General features: G+C 35.8%; 2 protein-coding genes across 2 annotated transcripts; both read right to left on the bottom strand.

Moving 5' to 3' along the window:
• Positions 1-4,228: 4,228 nt before the first annotated feature.
• On the bottom strand, positions 4,229-8,596 carry si:ch211-262i1.4 (solute carrier family 46 member 2). Its single transcript, XM_060864342.1, has 5 exons — positions 8,497-8,596; positions 7,214-8,206; positions 6,896-6,979; positions 5,865-6,021; positions 4,229-4,950 (listed from the first exon to the last, which is right to left on the bottom strand). Exons 2-5 carry the CDS (start codon positions 8,160-8,162, stop codon positions 4,905-4,907), a joined length of 1,236 nt encoding a protein of 411 aa, XP_060720325.1. The 5' UTR covers positions 8,163-8,206; positions 8,497-8,596; the 3' UTR covers positions 4,229-4,904.
• Positions 8,597-9,940: 1,344 nt separating this feature from the next.
• misp (mitotic spindle positioning) lies at positions 9,941-17,228 on the bottom strand. The gene is made up of 5 exons (XM_060878819.1): positions 17,016-17,228; positions 13,902-16,140; positions 11,653-11,852; positions 11,385-11,423; positions 9,941-11,303 (listed from the first exon to the last, which is right to left on the bottom strand). The coding sequence occupies exons 2-5, from the start codon at positions 16,012-16,014 to the stop codon at positions 11,214-11,216; spliced, it is 2,442 nt and encodes an 813-aa protein (XP_060734802.1). The 5' UTR covers positions 16,015-16,140; positions 17,016-17,228; the 3' UTR covers positions 9,941-11,213.
• Between the last annotated feature and the right edge of the window lie 281 nt (positions 17,229-17,509).

Below are 17,509 nucleotides of genomic sequence, written 5' to 3'. Positions count from 1 at the left end.
CAAGGGCTTGGAGTCAGGTATCATTATGAATAATTCCACAGGGTTTCTAGACAGGTACCAGTTACGCACCTGACTGAAGATAAATAATGGATTACGGGGCCGCAAGAAAAACTGATACTTAAGTGTGTCTAAGTGAAGGTTTGGTAACACAGATGGGAAAGCAAATACCATGTCTAAATAGAAAAAAAAGTGTAAAAATAAAATAAAAATGTTTTTACTTTAGGACTTTGCTATTGCACCTAATAATATATGCAACACTATTAAATTCTGCTATTTTATGTCTAAGTTCACAATTTTGCTTATTTCATATTACCGTATATAACTTTCTTCTAATCATGCTGTACCAAATTCCTCATTTTTTAAAAAAATTTGATTTGCTGACATGCTAGTAGAAATAGCTAATCTGAATTTCCCTTAAGTTATAAATGACTGTATGTAGAGTTGTGGCACTCTTTTTTGCGGCCAGCATTCCTCTATTCGCATCCAACCAAATACTGAAGATAAACAAATAAATGTTTTAATGCCACTGAGCACATTTTATACTAAGTTTTATATTCTTCTTCTTCTACTACTACTATTACTTTAATTAGTATTAATATTATCAGAAGTAGTAGAATTATTATTTAAAACATGTTTTTAAATAAAAGTCCTTTTCTGGACTATTGTTTTTTAGGTCATTTTTAGCAACAGCTACAATTATACTGATTATACTCTATTTAGTTCTAATTACAACAGATGGTGGTGTAGTCACCTCAGTTCAATCCAGAGTTTAGATTACTGTCTGTGTGAGTTTCACATGTTCTGTGTTTCTGTGGGTTTCCTCCAGGTTTCATCTCTTCTCCCAAAAAGATGACGGTAAATGGATTGCCACTGACTGAACAAGTGTGTGAAGGTATGAATGATGCTCTGTGTTGGACTAGCGTGCCAGCAACCTGAGGTATTCAAACATTGTAAGAGGGGATGCCAACTACACGTGGTCTTTGAGGACAACAACCTCCAGTGTCACCCAAATGAGGATGGTTTCCCTTTTGAGTCTGGTTCCTCTCAAGGTTTCTTCCTCTTCCATCTAAGGGAGTTTTTCCTCACCACAGACACCTCAGACTTGCTCAATAAGAGTAAATCTAAACATATTTAAATATAAGTCTAACATTAATCTTGAATATTTGTATTCAAGATGTTTGTATTAAATGGTTTGTATTATGCTTATTTTGTTCTGTAAAGCTGCTTTGAGACAATGTCCATTGTTAAAAGCGCTGTACAAATAAATTTGAATTGAATTGAACTGAATTGAACTGAATTGAACTGAATTGAACTGAATTGAGCTGGGGGCACGGTGGCTTAGTGGTTAGCACGTTCGCCTCACACCTCCAGGGTTGGGGGTTCGATTTCCACCACCGCCTTGTGTGTGTGGAGTTTGCATGTTCTCCCCGTGCCTCGGGGGTTTCCTCCGGGTACTCCGGTTTCCTCCCCCGGTCCAAAGACATGCATGGTAGGTTGATTGGCATCTCTGGAAAATTGTCCGTAGTGTGTGATTGCGTGAGTGAATGAGTGTGTGTGTGTGTGCGCGATCTACGATGGGTTGGCACTCTGTCCAGGGTGTATCCTGCCTTGATGCCCGATGACGCCTGAGATAGGTACAGGCTCCCCGTGACCTGAGGTAGTTTGGATAAGCGGTAGAAAATGAGTGTGTGAGTGAGTGAATTGAATTGAATTTTCCTGACCAGTGTTCCAGGGATGTGCTCCAAATCTAAAGTTTAATATTTTTCTTTATGCTATCGGGTTCTAATACAATATTATTTAGTACTTTCCAAATACACTTCAAAACAGTCTAAAAGTGTTTAAATTCCGTCTTTTAGAAGAAAAAATACGTCACCTTAAAAAGAATTATGTTTGGGGCATGTTAAAACAACTTAAAAAAAGAAGAAACTAAATTCAGTGACAAGTTACTGTTTACTTGTATGTGTATAATGTATTTAGTTTCTTTTTTTTTAAGTTGTTTAACATGCCCCAAACATAATTCTTTTTAAGACTAAGCCACCTGAATTTACACTATGTTGTTTTCACAACCTCCCAGCTCATAATCACAAACATCTGAGGAGGATTTGCATTGCTTATTTGTTAGCAATGTTGGCCTTTAGTTTGAGTTGAAAAAATGGGAGCACTTCAAACAGGAAACATGTCTTGAGTAATCAGCAGATTCAGAGATAAAGGAGTGTGCCCATTCAGTCAGAGTGAACATTTGTGAGGTCAGGAACCAAAGCTCAACAAGAAGGCCTAGCTCTTAACCAAAGTTTCAGTTCATCCTAAAGGTGTTCAGTAGGATTGGGGTCAGGGATCTGTGCAGGGCACTGGAGTTCCTCCACACTATACTCTTAATACCAATGTGTTTATGTGCACAGGGTCACAGTCATGCTGAAACAGGAAATTATCTTCTCCAAAATATTTCTTTGTATCCTGTAGCATTAACATTGTACTTCACTGGAAGTCAAGAACAATGGCCCAAACCAGACATTATCTTTTTTCACCCAAACTTTATTTTTGGATTTTTATGGATAGATTTTTCCCTCCTGATGGGATGCTGCTTTCTTTAGAGTGACACCTGGTGTTAGATTTAGGTCATTGCTAATAAACACAACAACCACCTTACAAAATGGCCAACATAAGACCCTTACAGCTGAAACTTCATGCCATTGAACCAAACAGGATGTTTACAGTAACAGTACTACATTTTTCTCTGTGTCAAATATTGGCTAGTGCAGTAGTAATGTTTCACCCTGCTGAAAAATCCTAATTAGTCTAACCAGCTACAAGCCAAAACACAGGCCGGGCTGGTTAGACTAGTAAACTTCTAATAGTCTAATTGCCTTGCTGTTGTGTAATTTTCTTAAATATAATTGTCTCCCATGTAAAATTGGTATCAGTAATTTAGACAGTGGTTTCTTTTTAACAGCTGACAAAGATTGTCTACATGGTTCACTGTCTTGGCCTGAGATTTGTCATTTTGTGAACTGAATTTTTCAGCAGACACCATACACTTTAACACTACACATGTGTTATAGTTTAAGGTTTGGCTTTTTTTTTTGTAAATAGGTAAATAAATTAGAAAAATTGTATTTGTCATTCATTCATTTTTTTGTACCACTTATCCTACACAAGGTCAGGGAGCCTGGGGCACAATCACACACACACACACACACACACACACACATGCACACACACGCACACACTACATATATTTTGAGTGTTCAAGGGCTCAGTCCAAGGGCTGCCATCACTTTCATTCTGTCTACTGCACAAACTACTATTACAACTAAGATTCGGAAAAGAACTGGAAGTCTTCAAACAATAATGTATTATCCATCATGTAGACATCATGCACCACTCTGAAGCAATCTTATGAGAAGTGTTTCACTTCCCTTTTCTAGAAAAGGCAATATGCCAATGCATTTCCAGCAAAAGATGACTTAGACATAAATGTGAGCGTTTTTTCTCCTTTAATTATTCCTTATTTGTTTATTATTTTAAGAGATGAATGATGTAAATGATTCATATCTGCAGATGAGTTTTGTGCTGGTTCATACTCTTTTTTTTCTTGAGCAGACCTGTCAGGTACATGTTCAACAATTTGTAGGCCAACCACTTTCAGCTCAAAACATTTCAGGCTCTGGACTTACAAAGCAGAATAAATATTAAAGACTGATATTAAAGATTGATGTAGCATAAAACCCAGAGGCATTGAAACCCAAAATAGGATAATACACAAAAGAGGTAAGCCTACAAAGCCTACAGCACTATGTTATGACAAAAATAAAACAATGTAATGGAGCCAAATGAGGAAAGCTCAATAGTTCACATGATTTAGTGTTCAGTTGGTTGCTGTATCACATTAACGGTGTAAAAAGATCTGACATGATTGAGCTTTTTTTCATTTTGTCACCACACAACAACTTGCAATTTTTGGATAGGGGCATTTTATATTCAATGTATAATTAATATGGTTTGCTTTAACATTTCCACACAATATTAAAGCAAACAATATTAGGGGCAGCTCTAGCACTTAAGGCTCTGGGTTGACAATTGGAGGATTGGGGGTCAAGCTGCTACGGTTGGGCCCTTGAGCAAGGCCCTTAACCCTTTTTGCTCCAGGGATGCTATATCATGGCTCTGACCACAACCTAGAAAATTGAGATATTTGAAAAAAAAAATTCATTGTACTGTACTATAGGTGTGACATAATAAAGGCTTTTATACAGCATTCATGAATACTTTGTAAAACAACACATTGTAGGTCTCTCTTAGAACATTTCATGATTAATGGAGGCAGCATCCAGGAAGTGCTTCCACTCCACAAACTCAGATATTTTTCATACATTCTCAAAGAATTTGAACTTTGTGTTCGAACTTCAAACAAGTTGCCCACTAACTCTTAAAATCCTGGGTTTCATATTCATGATCAAGTTCACAACCAAGGAGCTATTTAAGTTTTAGAAGACACTTCAGTTCAGAAACCAGGGGAATCAGAAATGAAGAAGAGCTTCTGGATTGTGTCATCCTCTGTGGCACAGGAAACCCTGCCTAACTTAATTCTCAATAATTTAGGAACCTCTGTGAAGGAGCATTTGTATTGCAATCCTGAGAGTAATTAGTGTCTAAGTTCGAGGTGTCTTTGGTGGAGTCAGTCATGTTGTATTATGTATACTGGTATAACTGGTGGAAAACCCTGTTGAATGCCCAGCACAGGATTTAAGCTGTTTCTGTTTGTCCAGATGCAGAGCACCTTACTGAAATATAAGGAATATACTTTCTACTATGTGCCTCAAATTCCCCCCAAGCTGAACCAGAGCCACCTGATAAAATGCCAACAGTTGAAAAATTGTCTTATAGTGCTTATAATTTATTTCCCCTTATATAGTTGTGTACCCAGTTCTCTTCTGCCTGAACTTCAGGTATCTGCAAACAAAAAAATCATAGTATTTGTTATAAAAGGATTGGATTTTTTTTTTAACTTTTACCAGCATATCAAAGCTAGATACAGTGAAAAGAATTGGAGTGAATATCACACAATTTATCACAATCATATTTTTATGTTAGTAAGTGAAATGTGCAATGTGCAATGTTATAGCTTTTTGTTTGCATGATTAACCCTATTTACCAGTACACTGGTGGCAGAATGGAAATCAGACATTTTCAATCAGTATAAACAAACAAATTATATTATCGAAGCAAGTTCAATATAAAATGAGTCAGGACACGGGTTTCTTTCTGTGTGAGAAGATTTTACCTCTCTTAGGATACCTTTATATGGAATTTTAGTGTTTGAATATAATGCCTTAAATTTTGGGGCTTCTCAGAGAGCAGAAATATAAACATTAAAAAAAAACCCTAAATTTAATCCCCCTTTGTATGTATGTGTATATATATATATATATATATATATGTATATGTATGTATACATATATACATATGTATATATGTATACATACATATACATATATATATATATATATATATATATATATATATATATATATATATATATATATATATATATATATAATATTCTTTGAATATATTGGCCTACAAGCCATTAAACAAGTAAGCCATTAACCATCACCAACTTGGGAAAACTTGGGTAAAAGAGGCGAAAAATCTATTTTTTTTACCTCTGGTAAATAACCATGTAAGCACATTTTCAATCCTTTATATCCTTTAGGAGTAAAATTAATTCTATATTTGTGTCGAGCAAATGCTCCATGTGCCAGAGCTAAAAAAAAGATAAAAAAAAATACAAAATTTCAGAGCAAAAAGCATGTGTTCCTATAATAAATTTCTGAAATCCTTTGGCTTAATAATGGGAAACTCACAGGATCGGTATGACGCTGAGGTAGCTGATGGCACAAGAGAGAAGGAAACAAAGGCCACTGCACCAGTTCAGAGTAAGAGGGTAAATAGATGTGAAGATCACCGTAGACAGAAGTTCAGTCACAGCCAGAGCCAACTGTAGCCGTCCAAATACACATCCTAGAACAGGGATAGTGCATAGTGATTTTTGTGCTTTGTGTTACTCACCTGTTGAAAGGCGTATATAATTTATACATAAATATAAATATATTTACGGACAAGTGACAATTAAATGAAAAAAAAAAGCAAGTGCCAAGTCACCACAAGCCTCTGGGACAGTATCAGTGCATCTTGGCATCTAAATCTGTTGTACAGTACAGCATAGATAAATGCCATTCTTCAAAAATATTAGTGTTTAAATGATGCTGGTTGGTCAGAATGTCCCATTGGTGTTCAGTTAGATCAAGTTTAGTGAGCTCAGTGAGCTCTCGTGCCATGTGGATGGGATGAAACTTCATATGGATTTGCATGTGGACCCGAGCCAAAATCAATTTCTTTTTAATTTGTCATCTTTATATTAGAGGATATTTAATAAACAGTAATATTTTACGTTTGTAATAAATTTCACTCTTAATATATCAATATGTCTGAATATATTTAATGTTTTTCATGTCAGACTATAGCATATGAAGAACAGAAACCTGACATAAGAAACACCAATAATAATAAAAAAGACACTTTATTTATTCATTCCTGTTAGATATTTCAGGTATTAGGGGTTGTTTCTTTATAACTATTGTTATATGACATATCATGTAATAAAAGTCTATAAAATGATATGTCATATAACAATAGTTATAAAGAACCCCTTTTAATCACATATGTTGCAATATATCGATCATGTAAAAAAAACAAAAAAAAAACTGTTTTCTTTGACGTAGTGACTTGCTGTCACATGTCAAAACCCTGAAATTATTTCACTGAAATATAATTTATATATGGGGATTTTCCATTTGTAATGACTAATCTGCTTCTTGTTTCATGCTTCAGTTACCATATTGCTGTGCATCCAGGACTTTGGAAAGCATCGCTCGCAGCGTTGGCATAGGAATACAGGCAAACATCATTATCCCTCGTGCTGTTAGCCAGGAAACAGGTCCACAGAAAATGTTAGATAAGCATTAGTGGTTTGACCTGGTTAAATGTCTCAAAATAAACAAGTACAACAGTGCAGTTCATACACTGAGCAAGTATTCATAGAAATATTACATGGATGATAGAGTGTAATTATTAAAGTATAGTGTTATTATTTTATGTGCTTTAATCTTTCAAAGCAGGGATTGAATAGTTTTATCCTGTTCACCTCACTTACCCATGAAGTAAATCCAACTCTCCACTGTGAAAGCCATGATGGCCATTCCTGTACAGTTGGACACAATGCCGAGCAAAGACAAGGCCACATCTCCTAGCACGTCAGATAGCACAAGCACTCCGAGGAAGCTGCTCAAATACATGGCATTTGTGGCTGCGCTGCCATAACCAGCCCACACCGAATCCCAGCTCATTGGAGGCTTCAGCACATAGAGTGTAAGAACATTCTCTGCTCCAATCATTCCCAGATCAAACAGTAACATGGCTGACATCAACATCCCTACTGCTACTTTGTCCATCTTCTCACCGCTTGACAGCAGCTGCTCCTTCTCATCACATGTTTGTCTTAAACTGGAGAGAAGAAACACGGCGTAAAAAAGTGACGCTGCACTGAAGAGCATGGCGGTCATTAAAAGGACCAATCCTTGATGTCCTAGCTGGTACACGTACCCAGATAGCAGACCACCTAGCACTCCTGCGATGCCAACACAGAGATCCACAACATTGAGTTTTATAGTGCGGTGCTTCTGGTTTGAGCTGAGTGACGCCAAAGCTGCCACACCAGCCCAGTACGCAGGAGGACCTCCGCTGAGGCCATACACCATGGAGCCAAGGAAGAGGAACTCCAAAGGTAGATTGTGGAACAGGAAGACCACCAGGAAGCACATTCCCATGAGAGAACCCAGCTGAGGGGTGACCAGGAATACTTTAAGTCCCAGTCGGTCTGCGATGCGGCCTAGTGGGACGCTGGAAAACATGGCTGCTACCGCTGATATGATGGAGTGGATGAGAAAGAAGCTCGAAGAAGCCTCTTGGGCTTGGTCAGGATGTCCACCTGATATTTTCAGTGAGCGATTGTACACTGTAAGGGTGAGAGCCATCTCAAAACAAGAGCTGCCCAGTTTGTGCATAACAACCACTGGCTCCACTAAAGTAAAAAAACCTGCCATTGCAGGTGTCCGGAAGGTCTTGCAATGTCTTATGGATGATAAACCTTTAAGATATTTTACAAAGAAGTGTGATCAAATCAAACATACCTGCTAGCCTGTCTTTTAGTATTAGTATTAATAAACAATATTAGTATTTTGCTCTGCTTTTGATTCATCTTATAAACAAGACTTTTTCCTCTATTTGTATTTTGATCTAGTTATGAGTGACTTTATATACTCCACACCACTTAATAAATATATGTGTCTACTGTACATTCAATTAAAAAAAAGCTTTTGTTGTTTTTTAATCAGAAATAATCATATATAATTCTTTATTTGAGAAAACAATACATACCTGTGGCATTCTCTTTGCCTTTTCTGATCTCCTTCTTTAAATGACAAGGAATAATAAAGGAATGAAGTAAAAGAAGCAGTTTATAGACCGAATGCCCCGAGCAGCATAAGATTACACACGTACCAGTAGAGAAGAAGGAAGTTAGTGAAATGGAAGTGAAATTGGAACTATGGGATGCGCTATGTGTATCTGCAGAACATGCAAAATCTGAGATATATTGGGGAGATGCCAGCATTAGGACTCGTTATAGTCTATATATTTTATGCCAAACACCTAACATACACAATTCACTACAAAAATGTACAAATATCCAGAATTGTATAGGGCTGAGATTTATAATTAAACAGCAGCGCATGGGCAAAGCATACACAAACTCAGTGAAAAAGTCATTTAATAAATAAATAAATAAATAAATAGATAGATAGATAGATAGATAGATAGATAGATAGATAGATAGATAGATAGATAGATAAATAAGTCGCCATATATTTATGTTCTTTATTGTATCAAAACCTTTTTTAATTTTATTTAAATATACCTACACATCATGAATGTAGAATTAAACCAAAAACCAAACTTTAGAATTTTAACATTGAAATATAATGATATTAATGATTAATGATTAATGATATTAATGAGAAAAATCACTCCAGAGAAAGGCTAAGAGCAGTTTGTAGAAAAATAATTTCTTTATTGTTTAAATAACAAAACACCAATGGGCTGTTGAGAAAAAAAATATTAAAAAATTTTACTAAATATATTTTTGTATCTAATGTAAAACAAAATGTATAACGTAAAAATAGAAATGCAAATTGATATTAAATGAAATGTGATGCATTTGGTTCTGAATATAGATTTTTTTTTTTAATGACTTCATATGTTTTTACTCTAGCAGGTTGTAAGGTTTATAAAATAAATTGACCTGTATATCATAATGACACAATAGAAGTCTAGATATTTTGTACTGTGGGATATATGACATGAACTCGGACACCTCTCAACATCACATTATGGATTTTAGCACAGCATATATTGCATAGAAACACACACTATATCATGATATTTTTTTATATATATTTCCCCATTTTGTACCTGTACACTTAAATATAATTTTCATTGTATGTAATTCTATTCTTAGTCTATTTTTATCCTATATGATATTTTATGACACAGATGGTCAAAAAAAGAATTTCACTGCGTGTCGTAATGTGTATGATTGTCTATGTGACCAACAAAGTCTTAATTTGATCATTAAAAATAAATAAATAAATAAATAAATCTGATAGGTTTTGACATTTTTATTAATACAGTTTAAACAAAGACATTAAAAAAAAATCAGATTTTTTTATATATATACTTGGTTGTATTATCTTGCTTTAAGGTGATTTTTTTTATGATGCCTATTTTATTTCATATAAAGTGCAATAAGACCAAAGATTGTAGGTTCAAAATTTAATTGAATTTTATTCCAACTCATCAAATCTTCATTCATGAATACAAATATCACATCAGTGTTTTTGGACTAAGGCACTGATTAATATATTGCTGTAGATTCATAACTTTTGTTTAGAAAGAGACACCGGATATGATTTCGGATGCAAATAAATCCTGTATAAATCCTGTTAAATTTTATTTAAACATTTTTTAAATGACAAATTCTTTCTCCACTTGTTACTTACACTGTGTTATGTTATTGCATTTATCCTAAATGAAGATGACTCCCTCCTGAATCCCTTCCCTTGGTCACTTCCTCTACTGTTCACTTACAGTATACGAGTGCATGTGTCATTTACATCCTTTGTTGTAGGTTATAAATGAATCTCTAGTTAGTGAACACAAAGAGCTGAAAGACTTGTTCCAGCCTTGCAAAACATGATCTGAGGTGATACATTAGACAGCCAACTCAAGAGTCAGCTTATGCAACACTATGTACTCCCTGGATTATTTATTTTGGGGGTTGCTATTATTATATTATATTATATTATATTATATTATATTATATTATATTATATTATATTATATTATATTATATTATATTATATTATATTATATTATATTATATTATATTATATTGGGTGAAGGAGTCATACATGGAACTTAAAACCTTGGTTTCTGTTTGTAAGTAAGCAACACATACTCCTGATCACAAGTGAAATTTACATAAAAAAAAAAAAAAAGCATGACTTTCTACTAAAATGTAATAATAAAATCAGTGTGATGTCTTCATAATTAAAAAAATATAATGACTATTTTAAAAGAAACTCTGAGACTTTTTGATGTTTTCATTTATGATTATATGTTGTTGTTGTTTTTTTTTAATTTTAAACATGTTTGAAACCTTAATTTTTTAATATTTGCTGGTAATACTGATGACTTAGTGAACATTTATTTACACTTACTTCAAACTGCAGTATTTTATACCACTTTGCCCAACATCAAGCAATGATCAAGTAATGATTGTAAAATATTCAGTAAAAAATAATTTCTGCCATTTATAGAAGCCATAATCCACACCATGACAGTTTTCTGCATTTCCAGATGGCCTTCATAATTCATGTTGTCTCTATAGTTAAGAGCTATTAAAGGGTGGTGCCAACATACAAGTACAAGATGTCAGTTAGATCCAGCTGGTCCAGTTAATCAAGTCTGGATATCATTGCTATTAGCATTAATATTAAGATATATGTATATTTTCCACTTGCACAGCATGTCCAGACTTAGTTGTTCTCTTCATTGGCGTACACACCAGCTTCCCACCGCAGAGCCCTTGTGTTTTTGTGCCGTATTACTCGAGTCACTTCTACAACCTGCAGGAAATAAACAGTCACCAATGAGGAAGTGCAGGTCTAGACATATGTTACGTGATAGATAAGGACCAGACCTCTTACCTCGTTGTTAATATCATCAACAGGCTGAATTCCAGCATACTAGAAAACAAGACCGAGCCAAAGTTAAACACTCAGGGATAAAAATACTGGGTATTTTTAGCATTCAATCATATACTGGTTAATTTCTAATATAGTTGAGTCTGATCAGATTCTATGTGTGCTGTTAATGCAGTCAGTGGCAAGTCATAGTACAAGAGATTTCTAGCTATAACTCTTTGGGAACTTGCATGAACTTTGACTATATGGGAAAAGTAGCTTGCTCACTTACAGAGCTCTCCTCAAGCTTCAATCTGACTCGCCTTTCCTCAAAGTCATCCAGCAGTGTCTTTGTCAGCCCCTTGTTGGAGGAGGCTTCAGTTAATGGACTAAAAGGAAGAGTAGAAACTGTCTTATGGACTGCGGTGGTCGTGTGCTTTGGACCACTCCATGGTTGGGCAGTCATGATGGAAGAAAGTTTTGAAGGAGGACCTGTGGAAGAGCAATATATACTGTATATAATATATATAATGTCTTGTACACTCATCTTTATGAGATCAATAATTAACCTTTTGATGTTGCATTGTTCCTCATTCACCTTGTATGTGATCAAAGTTCAGAAACTAATTAGGTAAGCTATTTTGTCTGATCCTGCAATGATGACATCCATAAACAACAAAGCCAATGATTAATCAGTTACCTGCAGTAAAACTGTGTTAAACAGGAAACCTAGCCACATATACAGACCTCTCCAAAAGTATTTGCACAGAAAAGCCAATCCCATGTTTTTGATCATTACTGAGGCAATTTTGATTTGAGATCAACAGAAGAATATGAAACTGTAGATCAGAATTTCATTTCCTGATATTTAAATCTAGACAACTTATTACATGGCACCTTTGGTGGAAGATCATCCAGTGTTTAGATGAGCAAAAGTATAGGAACATATCATCTAAATCTATTTACAGAAAATGTAAAAAAAAAAAAAAAAAATTACTACTTAATATTTGGTTAAATATATTTTGCTTGCATTAACTGCATCTAGTTGGTGACCCACTGACATCAGCAATCTGTTAAAGTTATTATCTGTTATAATCTTTTTTATTATGATTTTCCAGGTTTGTTTTGCAGTTTTATTTGTGCACTGGGGGTTAGTGTTCAGTCTCCTCTTTAGGAGGTGAAATGCTCCTCAAGTGGGTTAAGGTCTGGTGACTTGAATTGACCAGTCTAAAACTTGATTAGGTTTGTTTCATTGGTAGTATGTCTTGGGTCATGAACCTCCTCACAATTAGAATGGATGCATTTCTCTGTAAATTGGCAGACAGAATATTTCTACAGTTAATCAGTTAATTCATCAATAAAGATTAGTGAGCCTGTTCCAGAAGCAACCACGCAAGCCCAAGCCATGATACTTTTGTAAGAGGTTCATCTTAGTTCCAGAATATGTGTGGTTCATCTCTGTAATTCTTTGAGAATTCTGATTCTTCTGATTCTTACTGCTCATAATGAGTGGTTTGCATCTTTCTGCTCTATTTTCTCTCTATTTATGATCTCAAATTCTTCTTCAAATGGTGGGTTATGATACCTTCACTCCTGCCCTATGGAGGTTATTGGTGATGTCACAGATTGTTGTTTCTTGTTTTTTTTTTTTTCACATCTTTCACAGTGTTCCCTGCTGCTGTATTCCTTGGCCAACTTATTAGATGTGTGGTTGTATTGGCTAATCCCAGTTCTTGTGCATTGGCTCTGTTCTTAATCTATCTGTTGGATTTTAACAATTTCTGTGCAGTCCTGACAGGTGAAAACCAGGTATAAATGTACATTCAGATGTACTGTATTAACTGTTTAAATAGTCACAGCATTTTGATTAACGGCACATCTGGGCAGCAAGAAAACGGTCAGTCATTTGTTCCAATATTTCTGAACACTTAAGAAATTGATGAGTTTAAACAAAAGGTGCCATGTTTTAAGTGTTTCAGGAAATTGGTTACCTAGTGTGAAAAATGTAAGTACAGTTTACAATATGTGTTTAAATGACATTTTAAGAAGACATGCAGATATACTCACTCACTCTCACTCATTTTCTACCGCTACCTCGGGTCACAGGCCATCAACAGATCACAACCCATCGCAAGGCACACACACACTCTCATTCACTCACGCAATCACACACTACGGACAATTTTCCAGAGATGCCAATCAACCTACCATGCATGTCTTTGGACCGGGGAGGAAACCGGAGTACATGCAGATTTCATTTTCATATAAATGTTAACATAATCTTAGCTTAATCCTGTTATTACTCGTTGATATTTCCGTGTTTAAATTTCACAGTGGAGACTTAATGGATTTATGGCTGGTAGCAATGCATCATATCAGCATTCTTGTTTTTCTTTTATCTGCTAATGACCTTTTGTAATCTAATAAAATGTGAACTTCCTGCTTCATTCACAGGCAATTCTACTATAAAACCAAAAATGGTAAGCTTAACTCAAAAATAAATAATCAAACTTGGTGAAGTTGAATAATCAATAGCTATACCTCTCTCTGCTGTACTGGACACAGGAGTTGGATCCACATGGGAACTGTAACTGGTCCTCTGTGTAGATTTTTGTGGTAGGATAGCATCTACCTCAATGAAATTGTCATAAGAACTATTTTGATCATCGTTCCTTTGCCCAGACACTTCATCCAAGGTGATAAAAGATCCCAATGTGGGTTCTGGGACACCTGAGAGATTGCTTGCTTCTCGTAGTTCTTGAAGCTCCTGCTCTCGTCTGAGGTTCTCCTCAATCTCTTTGCGAATTTTATCTGGGGCGTTTAACATTCGGGGCCAATCGCTTGAGCTCTCAGGAAGAGATCTCCAATCTCCTGTAGATCTGCTACTTCTAACAGTTTCAGGTGGAACGGAAAAAGTTGTGCTGAAAGTTTTCCGTGATTCTTTTGGCTTATAATCTGCCATCCAAAATGGTTGTTTTGCAGTTTCTGTTTTACAGTTTTCTTGTTCAACCAACTCATTGGTGAATGTTTCAAATGGCCTCTTTGGAATTTTTTTAGTACTTTCCCTCCAAATGATTGTCTCATCTGGGTGTCGATGAGGGCAGCAGGGTGAAAGAGGCTCTTCAGAGTCAAATACATCCCTTTGTTCTACATTCTCTGGGTTCTTTGTAACTGATGCATCCTCTGTAATAATAGATCTGCCAGTGAGATTTATGCTTGGACTTGTGCTTGAAGATATAATGTCTAATTGGTCTGATTGAGACCCAAAAGTTCTCTTCTTCTCACCTTGATTATGTAGACTTCCACTGTCATAAAGGTCTGTATTCTGATTAACCTTTTCTATCTCACGTAGAATGAGTAAACTCATTCTGTTGGGCTCTTTTGCTTTGATAGGCTTTATTTGTGGCATTGGTAGGGACAGAATAGGCTTGGTCATGATCTCAACCATCTCTGATGTGTCTGGAAGAAATATACCTCGTGAACGCCTCAGGTCTTGCTCTCGTTCCTGAGCTATTCGGATCTCTCGCTCGATGGGCGTTTCGCTCATGCTAGCCCCAGGTGTGCTGTCTAACATGGAAGGCTCACTGGATAAACTTCTAAATCTTGTAGTGTCTGTGTTGTTGTCAAATCCAAAGTCTACATAATCTGCCAAGCTAGTTTGACTCCTATTTTTTAGATCCTCTTCAATGGACATTGCCTTGTTCTTTCCTCTCTTCCAAGATTCATTCTTTAGGGTCTCAGATTTGCTAACATCTTTTGTGAAAAGTTTTGCTTCTGCAGACAATGATCGTCCCCGTAGTTTTGGAGAAGAATTTTCTTGTTGAGGATTATTCCAGAAGGGGTTTTGCATTGTGCTCTCCATCATTTGGAACTGTTTACGTGCAGAATTGAAGTCAATTTGCTGGTTGTCAATGGTGCCAGGCTCTGCTTCAGACTGTAGAGGTTTTGTGGTCACAGGGCTATAGCACAGACTAAAACCCTCAAGCAGACGATGCGGAGAGTTAGTAAGATCAAGGTTCTCCAAGGCACTCCACTCTTCTTTTAATACAACATTCTTTTTAGGTGCCTGACCACGGATGATCTCCATTCGATCGATATTATCTGCATCATAGTCCTTTCCTGATGTGTCACCAATATGGTACTGGTAATCACCATTAGTCTCTTGAAACAGCTTCTCAGGTTTTCTGTCCTCCATGTAAGTCTGTACCTTAAACCTACTCTTCTCTTTTAGAGTAGATAGTTTGGCCTGCCTCTTTGGCGAGACCATGTAAACTTCATTCTTCTCAGCTTCTGGGCTTGTTGGGTCATCCACAAAGGAGTAGAAACCCACATGAGAGTCTGTACTGCTTATGGAACCAGGGCTGTTAGGTGTACTAGGCTGCCAGTCCTCGCTGGTACTGCTGTCTTCAGACACAGCCACATGCTTGGCATGGACAACATCCACCAAACCCTCTCCATTTGTGACTCTCACAGAGGACTGGGTCACTGAGATGTTCTCATTGGTAAATGAATTGGAATCACCATTCTGGCTGAAACTCCAGCTCTTCTCTAAGGAATACGGCTCACTGCTAGGGCTCAGCAATGTCCGGTGGTCAGACTTCTCTAATTTAGGTGTTAAAGGTTTCATAACCCACCGTTTAGGAATGCTAGCCATGGTGATTGCAGATAATTGGTAGTCCTTATCAGTCACAGGGTCTTGTGATGCAGAAGCTTGATACGAATGACTCAGAGTCCTCCCTTTCCATTCGCTATGTACATCTTGAGGACTGTTTGACTGTCTCTGTAAAATCAGGACACTGTTTAAATCTTAACTCAGTTACTGACTAATTGCTGTAAGATTTTTTTCATTCCAATATTAAGCTCTAACTTGATTTATTTTAGTATTTACTCAGAGAGGGTTTTAAATATATACACGTAGTATATTTGACTATACATTGCTAATGGTAACCAAATTTTATAAATACATGAAAGTCATGTCTTGAATACTTTTACTTCATAACAGGTAGTTCAGTTTTAAAGATGAAGCACATGATACCAAATAAAGGTGGTGTTAGAATTGCAGGAGGCGCAGCACACCCTTATTTAATCATTTACAATTTAAGCCTTCTTTTACCTTTAAAATAGAAGATTTCACTCAGTCGGGTTTACATAGAAATCTGTACATAATACTAAAAAAATTTAAAATCTGGGATTTAAACATAAATAAACAGAAGGTTTTTTAAATTTTGAATTATTTACAACAAATTAAATAAATGTTCAAAATCTTGTTTGAATGTAAGTGAATGTGTGGTTTCGACCACGTTAACCACTTTGTACAAAAGTCACAGATTTTCCTTTATTTTTCCTTTACTATTTAATTACGTATTCAGAACCTGCCTGGGACGTAACAAATACTAAGGAACTCTGAACTTCATGTAAATATTTTACAATTCAAATGTTCTACTTTTCATTTAAGTTGTTGTCATTAATAATATTATAATAATGATTGCATTAAATTCTAAAAGAATGTCCTAACTTCACCAGTGGTCTCTAGATATTTACATCAAAATCCTTAAATAAACCATCCTTAGAGAAATCATTTATACATCATATTAGTTTGAATAATTCCATAAGTAATAAAAGTAAATTTAGTGATACAATGTCTGTGTCTCTTACCTCATAACAATCAAGGGATTACACCAGAGTCAATGCAATTAAGACTTGCTTTTACACTAAAAAGTCTCCCAGTGATAAGGACAAGACACTTTACCAAGCTGAATGTAGTCAAACTCTTTAGATAACACAGTCTGTCATGTGAGCTGGATTATGTAGTTTTGCAAGGCTTTAGTTAGCTGTCAGAGGGTGTCCATGCGTGACACAGTGGACTGTACACCACTGATAAACCTTCTGCACTTGTGCTTCTTGGAACCTGCCATCTACATGCACCTGATTGGACAAGCGCATTTAAAAGGGTTGTCCTGTTTTTTTCAAAACTTTACTACGGAGCTCTACAGCAGTAATGAACCATATAGATGAAATATTATATTGCCATTATACATTATATTAGCTTGAATATAATGAAGTTGCATTGCTTTGGTGTGTCATGGTGAAAGACTGACTTGGATGTATATTTTTACCAAAATTACTTGGATACTTTTACTTGTTAATGG

The sequence above is a fragment of the Tachysurus vachellii genome, chromosome 1 (genome assembly GCF_030014155.1).
Source record: "Tachysurus vachellii isolate PV-2020 chromosome 1, HZAU_Pvac_v1, whole genome shotgun sequence".
NCBI classification, from domain to species: Eukaryota; Metazoa; Chordata; class Actinopteri; order Siluriformes; family Bagridae; genus Tachysurus; species Tachysurus vachellii.
Note: the sequence above shows the minus strand (reverse complement) of the source record. Positions and strands in the feature narration are given on the sequence as shown.